Source organism: Carcharhinus amblyrhynchos, chromosome 4 (genome assembly GCF_965287045.1).
Source record: "Carcharhinus amblyrhynchos chromosome 4, sCarAmb.v2.hapA, whole genome shotgun sequence".
NCBI lineage: Eukaryota > Metazoa > Chordata > Chondrichthyes > Carcharhiniformes > Carcharhinidae > Carcharhinus > Carcharhinus amblyrhynchos.
In genome coordinates, this window is record NC_137327.1 from 80,797,282 (window position 1) to 80,817,757 (window position 20,476).

Sequence of the window (20,476 nt, forward strand, 5' to 3'; positions counted from 1 at the left end):
CAACCTCTCCAATCTATCCTCATAACTGAAGTTTCTCATGCCTGGAAACATTCTTGTAAACCTCTTCTGCACTCTCTCCAAAGTGTTCAATATCCTTCCTGCAATGTAGCACACACTTGTCCAGCTGAATTATGACAAATGTCTTGCGCAAGTTCATCATAATCTCCTTGCCTTTGTCATTATCATTACGCAAGCCTTTTCTTTTAACTTGCTTTCAATAGCAGTTGAAGTTGAATCCAGCTAATTTGAGGTTATTTTTTATCTTCACTAATTTTATTACAGCAGTAGAGAGGAATGTCTAATGTTATCACAATATTAGGGAATCCTTTTAATGTGTTTCCCAATTAAAAAAATGTTAATTTCGTCCTGCTTTCCAATAAATAGTTAATTGTATCACAAGCAAGCTGATCAAACGTTATTAATTCACAGTTCAAAAGGGAGGAATAAAGGGAGGAAGACAGTGAAAAATTCAGTGTCCAACTGTAACATCCTTTAATATTTAAAACAAATGATCACAGTGGTAATTTGAAGGTGCTGCTTTCTCCACTTTATGACTCACTTCAGGTGATAAATATACTTTCACAAAGTAAGCATAATATTTCCATGCCAATCAAAGGATTAAAACACCACAAATTTGCGTTATATTCTGAGATGACCCCATGCCCAAACCAGTACTAAAACAGATACAAGGGCCAAAATCTTCCCTTAATTTGCCATCGTGTTTCCCCAGAAACACAGCCGGGTTTTTAGACCAAATTTCCTGGCATTCAGCACTCAGAGAATCTGGGGGCATGGTTTATGACAGGGTGGAGCCTGACAGCACTGACAAGGCCAACTCCACAGAGATGGGGGTCGCCATCTTTAAAGAACGCCACTGTCGGCTTTTAAAAAAAGTTCCCCCAACAGCCCACAGACTCGGAGGATCACCTCCACAAGCTTCAGGATGATCCTTGCCACCACCATGGAAATATTGAGGGTGCTATCTCCCCCCACTCCCCCCAGCACTGTCATTGGGCTTCTCCCCCCACCTCCCCACCATGCTGTCATCAGGGCTGTCCCCTTCCCTCCCCACATAAGGGGAACCCCCCCCGCCACACACACAAACACACAATGGAGGATTTTTCACCCTGCCAGAGCCTATTTGGCAGTGCTCACTTCAGTGTCCCTTGGCCTTCTAAATTAGTACATAGTTGGATAAGCAAAACACGAAGGTCTCCAGTTTGAGAGTGCCTTTAAGACAGAGATGGATAGGTTCTTCATCAATAAGGGGATCAAGGGTTATGAGGAGAAGGCAGGAGAATGGAAATGAGAATCATATCAGCCATGATTGAATGGCGGAGCAAACCCAATGAGCTGAATAGCTTAATTATGCTCCTATATCTTATGGCTTTATGATTCCTACTCTGTGTTGAGTTTAAAGTTCTGAGGCAGAGTGACAATGGAAGTGCCATAGCATTCCTAATTTGAGATGGGGGGAAATGATGTGAAGTTGCCAGCGTCAAACTGGAGTAGACACAGTAAGTCGTCTTACAATACCAGGTTAAAGTCCAACAGGTTTATTTGCTAGCATGAGCTTTCAGAGTGCCACTCCTTTATCAGGTACACTTCAAAAGTCAAGGGCATTCAGCCTTTGATCTTCAGATAAACGTTCTCCAAGACAACCTTCACGACACATGACAATGCAGAATTGCCGAGCAGAAACTGATAGCCAAGTTCCGCACACATGAGGACGGCCTCAACTGGGACCTTGGGTTAATGTTACACTGTCTGTAACCCCCACGACTTGCCTGGGCTTGCAAAATTTCACTAGCTGTCCTGACTTGAGACAGTTCACACCTCTGTAATCTGTGGTTACCCCTCTCTCCACTCGCATTGTCTGCACTTGTAAAGACTTGATTACCTGTTAAGACTTGCATTCCAACCATTATCTTGTATTGAGTTTGTATCTATATATGCTCTGTTTGTGAAACAAATCCTGCACTCACCTGATGAAGGAGCGGCGCTCTAAAAGCTCGTTTTACCAAATAAACCTGTTGGACTTTAACCTGGTGTTGTTGGAATACTTATGGGAGGAAATAGCAGGATCCTGTCCCTGATCAATATACATAATCACCCTGAGTGGACACGAATGGATGTTTGATGAAGGTGGAATCAGGTCTAATTATATTGTCAACCTCCCACTTCAGGCCAGCATTCCAAATTTCCATCCATCAGCCCTTCGGATGAGAGATCTAACGTGATGCCTTGTGAAAGCAGAGGATACCCAATTAATGTTAAATTAAGATAAAACATTTTTAAATGAGCCACCTGGTCGGGATAATATATAGGTCAAGCATACAGATTAGGAAGGTCTTAAATACAATCTTCGCAAAATGCTGTTAAGTAAAATTGTTGGATTATATTTCAGTTATCTTTTATATTTGCCTTAACCCGACTCCCAAGGAATCAGCGAAGATGCCAATTTAATGTCTTCATCATTTAGATGCTACAGATTTGGTGTAAGATATATTTAAGAAACAAGTCAATGAACACATCACGAGACTATATCAGCTGAGTAAATACTGCCATATGGCTAGGAAAGGGTTAATAGGCCAGATGAACTTTACTCCAAAGGCTTCATAACCTTTCGCAACTCCTCACTTTAACAGCATGGAAGTATGCTGTCACTATATTGCAGCAGGTGGTCAGGAAGGCGAATGGGATGCTGGCCTTCATAGCGAGGGGGATTGAATATAAAAGTAGGGAGGTCTTGCTGCAGCTGTATAGGGCATTGGTGAGGCCGCAGCTGGAGTACTGTGTGCAGTTTTGGGCGCCGCACCTGCGCAAGGATATTTTGGCCCTGGAGGGAGTGCAGAGGAGGTTTACTAGGCTGATACCGGAGTTGAGGGGATTGAGCTATGAGGAGAGGCTGAATAAACTAGGCTTGTACTCGTTAGAGTTTAGAAGAATGAGGGGAGATCTCATTGAGACGTATAAGATGATGAATGGGATGGATAGGATAGAGGTGGAGAGACTCTTCCCGCTCAAAAAAGACAGTAGGACTAGGGGGCACAGCCTCAAGATAAAGGGGAGGCGGTTTAGAACGGAGTTGAGGAGGAACTTCTTCACTCAAAGGGTGGTGAATCTCTGGAATTCTCTGCCCGTTGAAGTGGTGGAGGCTGCCTCGCTAAATATTTTTAAGAAGCGGGTTGATGGGTTCTTGATAAGAGAGGGGATTAAGGGTTATGGGGAGAGGGCGGGAAAGTGGAACTGAGCCACAACAGATCAGCCATGATCTTATTGAATGGCGGGGCAGGCTCGAAGGGCTAGATGGCCTACTCCTGCTCCTATTTCTTATGTTCTTATGATAATCATACGTTGCTTAATCAATTTTCAAATATACTGAACTCAGTCTATGTAAAACTCACATTGTCATTCATTTCTCTCCCGGTTGTAAGATAATTACGTAGAATCAATGTCAACTATAATCAAATGTATACTGTGGTTGTTAAAGCTTAGCCACAAATAAGTTTTTGATTTTTTTTAAGATTTGTATGGGACATGGAACAAAAAATGTTCTGGCCTATTGCCTTCTTATTCTTGCCTTCTTTCTGCATGATCAATTCTCCCTCCGTTGGACTCACCCTCACAATCAGCTCACTTTTGGAGGGTGGTGTCGGGAAAGCGTGAGGGTGATGGTTTTTGGAGTGCAGTTGGACAGGAATAAAGAGAAGGGGGCGGTATATTAGCTGGACTGTCTCCCAATACCCAAGGGGCACCATCACCCCCACTTCCTTCCCACCCATTTGAAAAGTTCTGAGTAAAAGTGGCCTACCTACTCTTGCCCAACTGCCCACGCCACTCGTACAGTGGTGTGCGCAGCATCGTATCACCGTCAGTCAGCTTGTTAGCAACATCAGTTGACCACTAATTGTTTAAATGTGGACTTCTGAATTCCTTGCCCACCCACCTATTGTGTTATGGGGTGAACTCGGGGTGGGTGGGTGGGAAGGTAGTGGGCAAGGCACTGCCCTCTCTTGTATGCCTCCCCCTCCCCTCCTTCCCCCTTTTGAAAACACCCATTTTGGGTTCACAAAAAAAATGGAGCCCAAGGATTTGTTAGGTCAAGTGACCAAAAGTTTGGTCAAAACAATCAAGTGTCTTAAAGGAGGAAAATGAGTTGGACATGGGGTTGGGGTCTGGGGAGAGTATTGCAGAGCTTAGAGGCTAGACAGCTGAAAGCATGGCCACCCATAGTGGAGTGATTACAATTGGAGATGCTCAGGATGCCAGAATTGGAGAAGTGCAGATATCTCAGAGGGTCTGGGGATTACAGAGAAAGGGAGGGAGGACATGGAGGGATTGCAAAACACAAATATGAATATTAAAATTGACTGAGAATCAAAGCAAGTCAGCGAAGACAGTGTTGATCTGCGAATAGCACTTAGTGAGAATCCCACATGAATACATGGAAATTTAAGGAGAGGCCTGAGATAGCCTGCAGGCTAGCCTGAAGGGGACACTTCATAGGAATTAATAAATCGTTGCATGGAGTGACAACAAGAAAAAAAGTAAATGGAAAGAAAGAAAAACTTAGAACTGTATGTAATACCAGAAATGTTACTGTGAAATGAATTGTTGTTATGTTACAAAGTGAAGCAGCCATTTTGTATGCAGTATGATTCCACGTATAGTTATCAATGGTATCAAGACCAGTTAATTTGTTTATGGTTGGGTTAATTGAGGAGGAATAGCAGGAAAGCTCTACGCCCTTTCAATTAGTTTGGCAGATTCTTTAACCTCCATCTGAATCACGACAGAAGGTAATTGTAGCCTTGATTTTCCACTTTCTCACTTTTGAAAATGCAGCATTATGGCACTGAAATGAAACTTTAGAATTGACCTAAATTAGTCAAGTCCTGACCTGGGCTTTGAATCTGTCACTTTCTAACAAAGCGCCCAGAAGCAAGATATTATTAAAACTTCTTTTAGCATCCCCTACATTGTGGAGCAACTCAACTGCTTTCACATGGATACCATCGCTGATGCAAAATTTTTCAATCTTTATCTCTTGTTATTAAACAGCTATGCTCAGGATCTCTTAACAGCACACTTGTCAGTGCTCCATCAATCACACGAGACTATTAGCATCATCTTAACTATCATAGGCTGACTTACCGTTTCTCAGTTTCACAGTGGTTAGCACTGCCGCTTCACAGCACCAGGGACCCAGGTTTGATTCCCAGCTTGGGTCTCTGTGTGGAATTTGCACGTTCTCCCCGTGTCTGCGTAGGTTTCCTCCAGGTGCTCCGGTTTCTTCTCACAGTCCAAAAGACGTGCTGGATTTTAGCATTTAGCATTTTAGAATTTAGCACTGACCATACTAAATTCTCCCTCAGTGTACCCAACAGGCACGGAGTGTGGCGACTAGGGGATTTTCACAGTAACTTAATTGCATTGTTAATGTAAGCCTACTTACGACACTAATAAATAAACTTTAAAATGATGAAGTGCCCTTTTACTTGGAACCTACACTATTTATTTTTTTAAATGGAAAATTCTGAAAAATTACAAGACATGCCCTGAAAATCAGTTGGAATAGAAAAACGATGACTTAAACTAATCCAAAGAAAACATGATAAGGCTGATTACGATATTTTTTTGAATGACACGCTGTGTGCATATTATTCAGGAATCTGAATAAAAATTAATGGAATTGATACTGTTTGAAAATGTTGATAATAGATTAAGTGGAGGAAAAGTTTATCATGGCTGGGCGATTGTTGGATTGTGATGGTATAGCATCGCGGGCTGTACAATCAAATTATGCAGAGCCTAAAGATTTATACTCAGAGTAGGATTTTCCAGCTACTTCCCACTGCTCAGGCCTTCTGGCCGAAGGTGATCCACCACAACGAGTTGCCTGGCAACGGGATGGACAAGCCACATAAAAATGCTGTGGACATCAGCAGGACCAGAAGATCCCCCTGAAGGCCATGGCAAGTGCCTCAGTCTCTGGAAAACACACTGCGGCCGGATTGGAGGAGGGGAGGGGGGAGGGTGGGGGCAGAAAATGCAGGCTTCAGAGTATTAAAGACCAATGTACTAAAGACGTTCTGATCACCACACTTTAGGAAGGATGGGACAGTCCTTGATTGATTGCAGTGGAGAGATAACCAGAATGATTCTAGGGATGGGACATTTTAACACAATCGCAAAGATTGTGTTCCAGTGCAAAGATAGGCCATTCAGCCTCACTTGCCATCCCTTTGAATGAGCAATTCATCTAGTGCCATTCTCCTACCTTCTCCCCGGAACCCTAGAAATTCTTGCTTTTCAGGTAACAGCCTGATTCTCTTTTACATGCCTCGATTGAACCTGCCTCCATCACACTCTCAAGCAATACATTCCAGACCTTAACCATTTGCTGTGTGAAAATGTTTTTCCTTACGTCAATTTGTTTACCATTTACCTTAAATTTATACCCTCCCATTCACAATCTCTTCACAAGTATAAGACCATAAGACCTAGGAACACAATTAGGCCATCCAGCCCATCGGGTCTGCTCCGCCATTCATTTGTGGCTGATATTTTTCTTATGCCCATTTTCCTGCCTTTTCCCCATAACCCCTGACCCCCTTATGAAACAAGAACATATCTATCTATCTTAAAGATACTCAATGACCTGGCCTCCACAATCTTCTGCGGCAAAGAGTTCCACAGATCCACTTCTCTCTGACTGAAGGAATTCCTCTTCATCTCTGTTCTAAAGGATCATCCCTTTTGCCTAAGGTTGTGCCCTCAGGTTCCAGTTTCTCCTACAAGTGGAAACATCCTCTCTACATCCACTCTATCCAGGCCTTGCAGTATCCTGTAAGTTTCAATAAGGTCCCCCCTCATCTTTCTAATTTACAATGAGTACAGACCCAGGGTCCTCAACAAGCTCTTCATTCCAGGGATCATTCTTCTGAGCCTCCTCTGGGCCCTTTCCAAGCCCAGCACATCCTTCCTTAGAGATGGGGTCTAAAACTGCTCACAATATTCCAAATGGGACCTGACAAAGGTCCAAATGAGACCTGACCTTGTACAAAGTCTCAGAAGTATATCTCTGTTCTTCAATTCTAGCCCTCTCAACATGAAATAGGAACAATTTCTCCCTATCTAATTTGTCCAGACCCTCGTGATTTTGAATACCTCAATCAAATCTCCTCTCAGCCTTCTCTTCTCCAAGGAAATAAGTCCCAACTTCTCCAATCTAATTTCAGGACTGACATTCCTCATCCCTGGAAACATTCTCATGAAACTTTTCTGCACTTTCTCCAATTACTTCACATTTTGCCTAAAGCGCAGTGCTCAGAACCAAGCACAGTACTTCAGCTAAGGCTAACTACTGTCTTATATAAGTTCAACATAATTCCTTGCTCCTAAGCTCCCATTAACAAAGCCTAGGCCATTGTATGCTTTATTAACCACTCTCTCAACCTGTCCTGCCACCTTCATTGACTTACACACAAAACACCCAGGTCCCTCTGCTCCTGCACCCCCTTCAGAGAATTCTCCTGTAAATTATATTCTCTCTCCATGTTCTTCTTACCAAAATTAATCACTTCTCATTTTTCCACATTGAACTTCATTTGCCACTTGCCTGCCCATTCCATCAACTTGAAGTTCTACACTGTTCTCCACACAGCTCACAATGCTTCCAAGTTCTGCAAATTTTGACATTGTGCCCTCTGCACCAAGGGCTAGGCCATTAATATATATCAGGAAGAGCAAAAATCCCAACCCTGACCCCTGGGGAACTCCATTATCAACCTTACTCCAGCATGATAAAGATCCATTAGCCACTGCTCTGTTTCCTGTCACTCAACCAATTCTCCATCAATGTTGCTGCTGTCCCTTTTATTTCATGAGCTATAACTTTGTTCACAGGTTTGTTATTCAGCACTTCACTGTCACTGGATCAAATCCTGGAACTCCCTCCCCAGTAGCACTGTGGATGTACATACTCCACATAGTCTACAGTGGTTCAAGAAGGCCGCTCATTAGCACCTTCTCAAGAACAATTAAGAATGGGCAACAAATGCTAACCTAGCCAGGGATGCCCACATCCCATGAAAGAATTAATAAAAAACTGTATTAAGTGCCTTTTGTAGTCCAAATGTTACATCAACAGCATTGCCTTCAATCCTCTCTATTACCTCGTCATAAAACTTGAAAATGTCAGTAAAATACAATTTTCCCTTAACAAATCTGTGCTGACCTTCCTTAATTAACCTGAATTTGTCAATGTGACTATTAATTTTATCCAAAACTATTGTTTCTAGAAGTTGTTTCTAGAACTACTGTATGCAGTTTTGGTCACCACACTTGCAGAAGGATATATTGGCTTTGGAGGGAGTGCAGAGGAGGTTCACTAGGCTGATACCGGAGTTGAGGGGGTTGGACTATGAAGAGAAACTAAATAGACTCGGTCTGTACTCGTTGGAGTTTAGAAGGGTGAGGGGGGATCTTATAGAGACATAGAAGATAATGAAGGGGATGGATAGGGTAGAAGTAGAGAGATTCTTCCCGCTTAGAAAGAATAGCAGGACTAGAGGACACAGCCTCAAGATAAGGGGGGGGCAGTTGAGGAGGAACTTGTTCACTCAAAGGGTGGTGAAGCTCTGGAATCCTCTGCCCGTTGAGTGGTGGAGGCTACCTCGCTAAATATACTTAAGTCACAGGTAGATAGGTTTTTGAGAGACAAGGGAATTAAGGGTTATGGGGAGAAAGTGGGAAAGTGGAACTGATCCACGACAGATCAGCCATGATCTTATTGAATGACGGGGCAGACTCAAAGGGCTAGATGGCCTACTCCTGCTCCTAGTTCTTATGTTCTTAAGTTTCCTCACCACCAAAGTTAAACTGGCTGGCTGGTAGCTCCTGGGTTTATCTTTGCACCCTTTTTTGAGCAAAGGAGTAAAATTTGCAATTCTCCAATCTTCTAGCACAACTGATAACATAGTTTGTCCATACTTCCCTTTTCCTATTCATGTTCTCCATTCACACCATCAATTCCTGTTGCAGTGTGATCTTGATTTTAGCTCAAATCACACAAGCAGCAACTCAAATCACCCATCAAAATTAACCTTTCATCTACCAGGAACTCATACAAAATGTGCATAAAAAGAACTCGTGATACAAAAGAAGGTACACGTTTCATACACTTTTACACTTGCTGGATTCTTGCTCCCTATAAATTGTGTGAAGATCCTGAAAACTGATGCAAAAGTAATCGAAAGGAACAACAATGTCTAAGATCAGTTGAACTCTGCTGTAAACTTATCTTTAAAAGGAAAAACATTTGAAATGGAATTTGCTCCAATTTATATACTTCCTCTGTCTCTCTCTCTTTCTCTCCAGCGATCAAAAATAGCAGTGTATGAAAAAATGTGGTCTTACATGAAATCTGCTGAACCATCTGTGTTCACCAAAACAACAGCTGACGGAGTTGCCAAAGTTCGAAAATCAAAGGGAAAGTTTGCCTTCTTGCTGGAGTCAACAATGAATGAATACATTGAACAGAGGAAACCTTGCGACACCATGAAAGTAGGAGGGAACCTTGACTCGAAAGGCTATGGAGTGGCTACACCTAAAGGAGCATCATTAAGGTGGGTGGAATAGTGTAACAATATTCTATATGTTGTTATAGTATTCCACCCACCCTGATGTTTCCAGTTTTTTTTCTTTTAATTGTCAAGACTGTAAGGTAACATAAATTTTACATTGTTTAAAGGCCTGGATTAAGTAAGGCTGGTAATGTAGAGTTAAACTATTTAATGCATCCATTTTACTATTTCCTTTAACGTGTTGTCTTTTTTAATTGTTCGTCGCCGTTTTAAGTTTATAACTCTACACCTTCTCAATTTATCTGGTAAAGTTAATGCTGTCACGTGTGAAGAATGTGTGATTGCATGATGTGTTAATTTTTTTTCTTAAAGGCAAATCCCCATCCCGCACACTTCAGTTTTGAACAATGTGATCCTTCATGCCACCTTCCAATATTAACACTTTATTTGCCGTGCAAGCGTTTCTCCATTCCGTGAAAATAGCCAATTTGTCCTATTGTGCTCCTTTCACGTACACTTATTACAATTGTTCATTTTCTTACAAATATGTTTTATCGTTTCAAGAAATGCTGTTAACCTCGCAGTATTAAAACTGAATGAACAAGGCCTCTTGGACAAATTGAAAAACAAATGGTGGTACGACAAAGGAGAGTGCGGCAGCGGGGGAGGTGACTCCAAGGTCAGCCTCAATGTCACCACAAGCGGGTACCTTAGTACAGAGTAATCGGCAAGGCTGTTATTGTATTTGCAAAAGAACATGAAGTCATTCATTTGTACGCAATGTTATATTTGAGTCGTGATGTTGGTATAGCAGGGATCTTTACCAGACTGACAGCTGTAGTGAGTGTTGCAATGCTTGGAATGATCAGGGGAAGCAGCTTTGTGATGATATCATGTAATTTAAGCAAAGATTTTATTTGAAACAAAATAAATGATAGTTCAAGTTTTTTCTTAAACCGGATAACCTTCAGAAACAGTTGACGCTTGGAAAACTGACCTAATTGTTGCCTTTCTCCTCAAGGAAACCAAAGGCAAATTCAGGAATAATAGAGAAGTGGCAAGTCAGTCGGCACTTAAAAGCAAATAGATGAGCTTGGTGGGCGCTTTGTGCCAGAATCCACATTGTGTGACTGCACAGAGCAATACAGGATCCTGTCTAAGTCCCGCAGAGGAGATACTTCCTTTCGGATTCTAAAAATTCAATTAATTGGATTTTTTAAAAATTCTTACTCATCAACTTTCAAAGCTATTCTTATTCAGACAGATTAATTTTCATGTAACTACCATCATTATCCTTGCTTCACTGTCACTGAGAAAAAGGCTTAGCTTGCAGGTCTGGAAGATTACAATAAGAAGCAGTGCCTTGTCCAAGTGAAAAGCATGGATTGCATGTGGAAGGTGTGAAACAGAAAGTTATGCTGTTGTAATTTGTCAGGAAGGGAAAGGTGCAGAATTGGCATTCTGCTGCCATTGTGAGCACTGAACAAATACACCACCAGCCTATTCTGCGATTAAATAGTTCAACGGAGAACTGTGGAACCACATACCAACTTTGTCATCATCTGAAAAAAAAGCATGTCAGAAATTTCAGAAATCACCAGAACACGTTCTCACCTAACAAAGACGCCTGTTAGAAACATCAGTCCCAACCCACAAAAGGATGGGAAAGTTTTTTAACCCCATGAAACTGATGGATTTGGGTCAGGTGGGAAGGAAGCATTAAAAATCCAAATACCAACTCCAACCTGCCCCAAGCACTTCCATCTCTGCTTTTCATAGAGATGGGGATGGGAGCAGGCAGTCAAATCCCCTGTCGGGAAGTGGGTTGGCAATTTAAAAATGCAGTGAAGTTGCCATGCCTCAGATTTATCCAGCATTTCAAACTCAACTCTAGCCCCCAGATTTCCTAAGTCTCAGGAAAGGTAGCAGGCAAAGGAAGGGAAGGACTGATTTTTGGAGCTAGGTGGCCTGCTTACCTGCTGGATTCAGCAACAATTGAACGGCCACACCCCACAATCAGACAAGCCCTCGGTCCCTTCCAATCTGCCACAAACACCCTCCCCTAAGCTTCTGATCTCTTTCCCCCACCTACACTGTTCCCTCACCAAGCCTGTGTCTTTTGCATCAGCTTCCCCACTAACCCTAGCCCCATTCGCTGAGCCCCACTCACCAATCCCTCGACTTGCAATCATTGACACCTCCACCTGCCCGGGATCAGACATCTGCCAGGATTGAGAACTCACCCTCAGCCAGAGGCAAAGCCAATCTGACTGACCTCAGGGTGAGGACATTGCTGTGGTGTCACAAGCAATCTGTGCAGTTAAATCTGTGGGGAAGTCCTGAACTCTAGGTTTCCTGTGCACTGCTGAGCCCCCTGCTGCCAGTGTATCAGGAAGTTACAGATCTCCCATGTGCACTTCTACCATTATGAGCCTTTATTTCATGTTTTGCCTATTTGGTCTTGTATTTGATCTTCACATGGGCAGCACGGTGACACAGTGTTTAGCACTGCTGCTTTGGGTCACAGTCTGTATGGAGTCTGTACATTCTTCCCGTGTCTGTATGTTTCCTTTGGGTGCCCTGATTTCTGGTTAGGTGAATTGGCGATGCTAAATTCTCCCTCAGTGTACTGAACAGGCGCCAGAATGTGGCCACTAGGGGATTTTCACCATAACTTCATTGCAGTGTTAATGTAAACCTACTTGTGACACTAATAAATAAACTTCAATCAAAGATTACTGCATGAAGAGCAGAAATTTTTGGTGAATTTCATTGTCAATTGCAGGAAGCCCTGTGTAATTTATATTTCAATGTAGCTGTACTCACTCTTACTTTTGGGAAGTTATTTGTATAGTTCAGTGATTTAGAATAGAGTTTCTCCACCGAGGGATTGGGAGGTCCTGTGGGAGGGAACAGCTAGACAATTTTATGACCACTGGATTCAGCCAATAATCAATCGCTGATTTCACCACTTGCATAAGAAGGCTCACACCTTCAAAGATGACATTAATTCCTTCACCCAAACTTTGATTTGGTGCCCAGTATCAGTTTCACATCATGTAAAACAAAAATAATAAATGTATGCTAATTTTCATACGGTGAAGGTACTTCTTTTGGCGTCCATGGAGCTTTTAAAACCAGGAAGCATTGGGGATAGCCATGGGCGCTGAGAAGCAAAACACCTGAGAATCCTTGATGTAGATGTTATTAACACTCTCAGTTCTTTAATGTATTAACATGTAAAATTCTTATCCAAAATAGTTTCATTTCCTTTTATTAACGTAACTCCACTTTCTTGGTCAGGATCAAATGCTATTAATGCCAAACTTGTAACATGACAGTAATTTAGGAATATTGTTGCATTCGTTATCTGCGCTGTCCTGCACCATTCCTCTGAGCTAGGTATTGCAGGAGAAACTTCTTTACACATACTGCAAATACAATATGAAACTTGTTCCTACAAATAGTTGAGGTAAATAGTATAGGGAAAGTTAGGTGGTACGTGAGGAAGAAGTGAGAAAATGGTTATATTGATTGGGTTAAATGAAGAGGTTTTATGCATGGATCAAATAGCCTGTTTTTTGAGATGTACATTTCACATAATTCTGTGTAGTTATATATATTGTGAGTTCCACACTAAAGTCCTAAAGGAAATGTAGTTCAACAATTATCTGATACAACAGGTACAAAAAAAAATGCTGATTGTTGACTAGGCAGGGTAACAGTTGGTCTAGTTGATTACTAATGCAAAGTCAATTTGAGTGTAGTGAATAAATATTAACAGGTGGCTCATGAATTTGTCTTTCTGCACACCATTTGTATTTTCAAGAAAGGGTAGACGTGACTCATAAAAGTTCCATCTGTATCTAAGGCATAATTAATCTCAAAGGATTTGGGTTTAAGTACGCAGTCCACAGTTCTATTCCCATTATGGATGTTTGAGCCACAAGAGACCAGGGGTAGAAGAGTGGCAAACTCGCCACTGAAGAAAACAAAGTATCTGCCTACCTTGTAGGATCATTGTTAGAATAATTCTCCGGTATTAGGTAAAATGTAGATTATAGAAAACAAGCTATTTGACCCAACTCATGCACACAGCCTGTTACCACCCCTCTTCATCTAGCCCAATAAATATAACCTTTTCTTCCCTTCTCCCTCATGTATTATTAACTTCCTTTATACTACTCACCTCAACTATTTATAGAATCGATGTCCAGATTGTACATACACTCTGTGTAAAGAGGTTAGATTTATTGGTGACTTTCTGATATTTTTGACCTCTGATTTTTGGGTCTCTCTGTACCCAATCAAATTCTCCCTTGATCTTAAAGACCTCTATCAGGACATCACGCAACCTCCTCATTTCTAGAGAAAAGAGCTTCATATTTAACATAATATAAATGTAATTTGGGTTCTTCATGTTACAATGGTGGTGGCTCATTGATGAGATTCTGAGGTGTATGTGTTTAAACATAAATACCTTTATTGACAGGCTTTAACTATTTATAGTTCAGGTTATAGTATTGTATAGACTGTTCTCTGACCATATTTTTAACCATTTAAAGAAAATAACCAAGAACTATCTCTCAGATACAAAATAGATGATTTCAAACCTACCTGGATTGAAATCCATCTGCCTGCCTTGTCAGCCCTACTGCCCAACAATCTTTATTAATGCAATCAAGATGCTCCATGATTTTGAACCCTCCTGTTAATGCCCACCTTAATGTTCTCTGCTCCAAGAAGAACACCAGTTTCTCCACATGGATACAATCTCACACCTCAACATCATTCCTGCAAATTTCATCTGCTCCCTCTCCAAGACACAATTCCAGAAGTGTGGTGCACAGAATTATGCCAGCTGAGGCTTAAAACCAGTGGTTTGTAGCACGACTTTCTTTGTTTTGATATCCAAAGTTCCTATTCAGAAAGCCAAGGATAGTGTCTTTTTTTAACTTCTCAACTTTCAAGAATTTGTGTACATAGTCCACTCGTTAGTTTTGTACCTAGACTGCACTCCTTTTTTTTTTAATTGGACTATCCAGGCACTTCCGAGGGTCACCAGCAGATTGCTGCTGAGCTCCTACTTATCCTCGCCATGATAGCTCTGCATTTCTGGCTGGGCCTTCCAAATCCGGCTTCTTCAGAAATGCGTAGTACTTTTCCATTGAACTGCTTCCTCATAGCATTGGATCATCGTGTGGAAGACAAGTCGAGGGCCCTGTTTATGACACTAACTGCCATCTTCTGGTAAGTGTTCATTAACGTACTGAAAACATTGAAATATATATGATCCTAAAGGCCATGACAGGGTAGACGTGGAGAGGATGTGCCCTCCTGTGGGAGAATCTAGAGCTGGACGTCACTGTTTAAAACTAAGAAGTCGCCCGTTTAAAATGGAGATGAGAACCATGAGTATTTGGAACTTTCTCTCTGAAAAGATGGTAGAAGCCAAGGGGGCAATTGGTGTGGCGAGCTGGTAAAATCACAGGAGGGGCGAAAAATCAGGCTCATGCCTGGTTTCTCGCTGCTCACAATGTTACCAGCACTGAATTGCCTCATGCCCGGGAGGGGCACCAGGTAGATATTAATATTCATTAGTCAATTTAAATATAATTAGTGAGTTTGGGACACAATCATCCAGACCCACTTGCCTTAATGGCCTCACTGGTAGAGGTCCTCACCGATGAGGAGGACATATGGTCCCCCACCAATGGGGACCAGATGTAATGGCCTCGCCGGTGGGACTGGAGATCTATGAGGCCCTCTTGTGGTCAGGGAGAGGGTTGGCAGTTCCAAGGGGTGGGGCCTGAAGGAGAGGCAATGTGTGGGGGTTGTGCCCTCTGCAATTGGGGATCACTAAGCCAGTGATCAACCAAAGGGACAGCAATTGAGGGGCTGGGGGGACAGTGGCGATCTCCAGTGCATTATGTGCACTTGACAATGCACTGGGATATCAGAGCATATGCGCAATAGTGACTTCCAGAAGTCGGCAGCCAGCTTCCCAGCATGAGTAGACTTCATCCACTCCCCTGCTGACGAGAATCATGCTTTGCCTCTTTTTTTCCTAAGTGTTATAAGACTTGATTTTTTTCTCTCACCGAAAAAAAAGATCGGAAACTCTCCCCATTTTTTTTGATAAGATTGGCTCCAGAGTCTTTGAATATTTTTGAGACAGAATTGGATAGCTTATTAGTAGGAGTTAATGGGTTACTGGGGTGGATAGGATGCAGGTTTGAGGTTACTGTCAGGTACAAGTCAGAGGTCAGGCATGTCAGATGATGGGAGCTAGTCAAGTCAGGTCAAGAGGCTGGGGGGAGTTGGAGGGTCAGGAAGGGAATCGGTGGGGGGGTGGCATCAGTTTAATCAGTTACGCAGGAGTTAGACAAGTATTTTTCTGTCTGACTCTCATGGACAATTTTACATTGTTGTCTTACACAATACTTGCCAGTTTATGAAGAGGCTGGGATGGAGCAGAGAGCATTTCACACATACAGAGTTTACAGAGGCAGCACGCCATTTAAATCATCCGTTGCCTCCAGGCAGGTGGGATTTTCATAGCCATGGAGTGTGAAATGCCGAAATGTGCTGATTAGAACCTGCTAAGGGTAGATCAGAACTCAAGGAATTCAAAGGATAGACTGGGTATCTCTTTGGAGAGGGGAAGGATCCTTTGGGCTCTGGTCCCAGCAGTCCCTTGTGGCAAGTAAGATACTATTTGATGCAGAATAAATGTCCTCCTGGGGGGGGAAGGGGGGGGTGCGGTGTGGTGCTCTTTGGAATTGTTAAAAGTAAGCATAAATAAGTTTTAAACTCACTCTTGTCAAACTCATTGGAACTGTCAACAGATGTATCAAAATCAACTGTCAAGACTGTCAGAAGTACCAACCAAAAGGACTTGTCAAACATGTCAAGAGTAGCTGTCAAGAGGACCTGTTAAAAGTGCCTGTCAAAGGAAGTTGTCAAACCATCAAGTGATTTAAAAGTCCTATCCTTTAAATATTTGAAAGAAAGGGTCTGGACTGTTAAAACCAATGATTGCTTCCTACTTCACTCTGTTGAAAAATGTTTGCGGGTTTCTATTACTATTTAACGCTGCATGATCTATTTCACAACCATCCGTTATCACCGGACGATGCCTGGCCTTTCACAGTTTGGTGGTTACAGACTCTTTAACATGGGACTGTGACTGTCAGTGCTTGTTGTTATAAGGGATTGTGCACTTGAATGAAATGTTGATTGTTATAAGGCCTTATGTAATTGAAGGAACATAAATGTAGTAAATGAGGGGTTTTTTATGGATGAATTTTTCTCAGTATAGTGAAATAGACACTTAGAACTTTCTTCTCTCTCATCTCTGCATGAGTTCTGTGGTCATCCTGTGATGGATGCTGAGTGAGTGGCCATGGTTGATGGATGGGTAAAAGATGGTGGGTAGGGCCTGGAATCATGGGTTGGTATGTGTTGGCACTGGGGCTATAAAGAACCAAGGGAGGTGGGGGGCTGTGCATTGGTTGGCATGGAGAGAGCAAGGGCCCACAGCAGTGGGAGGGGACACGTACCTTAATATGAGGGACCACAGGAAGTGGACGGGATGCACAGTGTCACCTGGTTGGTGTGTATGTGTCAAGGAAGTGTATGTAGGTGTGAAGGTAATGAGGAATGAGAGCTGGAGGGATCTTTTTATGGTCTAATTTTTACATTTTTCGACAAAAAAATGCCAGAATCCAAACCAGCTTACCTCTCGTTTTGTGGGGAGCAGGTCGGTAGTCCAGAAGAAAGTGGGCTAGCCGCCCAACAAATATTACATGGCCCCCGCATCGCCTCCCCCACCGCTCCCCCAGTTGAAAACGCACCCAGCTGGTGGTGGGGGCATGAAATCCAGCCATTTTTTCATTTTGTAATCATTTTAATACCTCAATGCAATCAGCCCTTGACCTCCAATGCGCAAGAGAATGCAAGTCCATATTCATGCGACGGCCTATATAATTTAGTTCTTTAAACCCCAGTATTATTGTGGCGTAGATAAAGAGCCAGCGTTCCATCTCAGTAAGACATTGGTTTATGCCGTGGTGGTCAACTCTGGTTCAAACATGGCCTGTTGTGGCTGAGGAGTCCCACTCTGGTAAGGCACTCTCTGCTTCATTAGCTTCAGAGGACGACCATGGACCAAGGGGGTGCAGGATCCGCTGGCCTCTGTTTTCTTTGGGCCCTGAGCTTTTTATTTCTGCTCATCTCTTCCAACGGTCTTCCAAACAGTCAGCCAGGGGTTACGGCCATCAACGACTGTCTCTTATCATTCAAGAAATACTCTAAAAATTCAAAGCGAATAACGTCACTTGTCCACATCGAACTGCATTTACCACAGTTTTGCTCACTCACTTTGTCTATAGCTTTTGTAACTTGTCTCTTTGTAGTTTCCTGCTCCCGTCTGCTCAACTTAATCCGTCTCCCAAATGGTGGGTTTTTTTCATTCTTGTACACGACTTGGGCATCACTGGTTAAGCCAGCATTTATTGCCCATCCTGAATTACTTGTGAAGGAAGGGAAGAGGCCGAGGATGTCCCAATAATAGAGGGAGTAGGGGGCGTGAGTATGGTTGGTGGCGTTACGGCAAATAGGGTCCAGGTGAAGGCTGGGATGAAAGCGCTTTATCTGAATGCACGAAGCATTCGGAATAAAGTGGATGAGCTGGTGGCGCAGATCGACACAAATGGATACGATCTGGTGGCCATTACAGAGACGTGGCTGCAGGGTGACAGGGACTGGGAGCTGAATGGACAGGGCTATCAAGTGTTTAGGAAGGATAGGCAGGAGGGAAAAGGGGGGCGCGTAGCACTGCTGATTAAGGATAGCATCACAGTGGTAGCAAGGGATAATATTGGAGCCAAGGAGCAGAGGGTGGAATCGTTGTGGGTGGAGATTAGGAACAGCAAAGGGAGGAAGACGCTGGTGGATGTCGTCTATAGGCCCCCGAATAATGATCTGGAGGTGGGGCGGGCTGTTAACGCGCAAATAAGTGCGGCGTGCAAGAATGGGATGGCCGTAGTTATGGGGGATTTCAATCTGCATATTGATTGGTCGACCCATGTTGGACGCGGAGGGCTCAAGGAGGAGTTCTTGGAATGCTGCCGGGATAGTTTCCTCGAACAGTGTGTGTTGGAGCCGACGAGGGAGCGAGCTATCTTGGATCTGGTGCTATGTAATGAGGCGGGTAGAATTAGGGACCTTGCGGTGAAGGATCCTCTTGGGGAGAGTGATCATTGTATGGTGGAGTTTCTGGTGCAGATGGAGGAGGAGAAAGTGGGTTCCCGGACGCGCGTACTTTGTTTGAATAGAAGGGAGTACGGTAGGATGAGAGAAGAATTGGTGAATGTGGACTGGGGGAGCGCGTTGGAGGGAGGGTCTGCTGAGGAGCAGTGGAGGATCTTTAAGGAGATCTTTCTTGGTGCTCAGCGGAAATTTATTCCGCTGGTCAAAAAGGACCGTAGGAGGAGAGGTAATAAGCCGTGGGTAACGAAGGAGGTGAAGGAAAGTGTTAAATTAAAAGCGGAGGAATTTAGAGTAGCTAAGAGTAATGGGCGAGAAGAGGATTGGGAGAGGTTTAAATGTCAACAAAGATTGACAAAGAAGTTGATAAAGAAGGGTAGGAGAAACTATGAAGCTGGGCTAGCGCTTAATATAAAAAAGGATAGCAAGAGTTTTTATCAATATATAAAAAGGAAGAGGCTGGCTAGGGTGAACGTTGGTCCTTTAGAGGATGAGAAAGGGGACCTAGTGGTAGGGGATGGGGATATGGCTAAGGTATTGAATAACTTTTTTGTTTCTGTCTTCACGGAGGAGGACGTGAATAATTTGCCGGGTGTTAGCGATGGAAAGGTGGTAGGACTGGAGGGTCTTAATGACATTACTGTTACTAGAGAGGCGGTGCTCGACAGACTGGAGGGGCTGATTGTGGACAAGTCCCCAGGACCGGATGGAATGCATCCGAGGGTTCTGAAAGAAATGGCGGAGGTGATAGTGGATGCCTTGGTGGTTATTTTCCAGACGTCGCTGGATTCCGGGGAAGTGCCGGATGATTGGAAAACGGCTAATGTTACGCCGTTGTTTAAGAAGGGTGCCAGGCAAAAGGCGGGGAATTATAGGCCGGTTAGTTTAATGTCTGTGGTAGGTAAAATGTTAGAATCTGTCATTAAGGAGGAAATTGCAAGGCATCTTGAAGGGAATTGCTTGATAGAGCAGACGCAGCACGGTTTCATTAAAGGGAAGTCGTGTCTGACAAATTTACTGGAGTTCCATGAGGATGTGTCGAGGGCGGTGGATAGAGGAGAGCCGGTGGATGTGGTCTTTCTAGATTTTCAGAAGGCGTTTGACAAAGTACCTCACAAGAGGTTATTGCAGAAGGTCGAGGGACATGGAGTTGGGGGTAGGCTGTTAGCGTGGATAGAGGATTGGTTGTCAAATAGGAGGCAGAGAGTAGGGGTCAACGGGTGCTATTCGGATTGGCAGATGATGACTAGTGGAGTGCCCCAGGGGTCGGTGCTGGGGCCTCAGCTTTTTAACCATTTATATAGATGATCTGGAGGAGGGAACCGAGTGTAGGGTGTCAAAATTTGCTGATGACACCAAGATTGGGGGAACAGCAAATTGTGCGGAGGGTGTGGAGAGTCTGCAGAAGGATCTAGATAGGCTGGGCGAATGGGCCAGGAAATGGCAAATGGAATTTAATGTTGGCAAGTGTGAGGTGGTCCACTTTGGTAGGAAGAATGGTAGGAAGGACTACTACTTACGGGGCGAAAAACTGCAGCAGGCAACGGTGCAGAGGGACCTCGGGGTCCTTGTGCATGCATCGCAAAAACCCAGCTTGCAGGTGCAGCAGGTGGTCA

At 43.3% G+C, this 20,476-nt stretch overlaps 1 protein-coding gene across 6 annotated transcripts in view; it reads left to right on the plus strand.

Moving 5' to 3' along the window:
- Nucleotides 1-20,476, plus strand: part of gria3b (glutamate receptor, ionotropic, AMPA 3b) — a 374,879-nt gene that overhangs the window by 336,815 nt on the left and 17,588 nt on the right. For 4 of the 6 annotated variants that reach the window (XR_013886514.1, XM_080187405.1, XM_080187407.1 and 1 more), the window contains exons 13-14: nt 9,385-9,632; nt 10,155-10,269. Coding sequence is in view for 5 of the 6 variants with exons in the window: in XM_080187405.1 (XP_080043531.1) it covers nt 9,385-9,632; nt 10,155-10,269 (363 nt within the window). In the remaining variant the exon portion in view is untranslated. The remainder of the gene's footprint in view (nt 1-9,384; nt 9,633-10,154; nt 10,270-20,476) is intronic. The other 2 variants (XM_080187406.1, XM_080187409.1) reach the window with 1 other exon arrangement.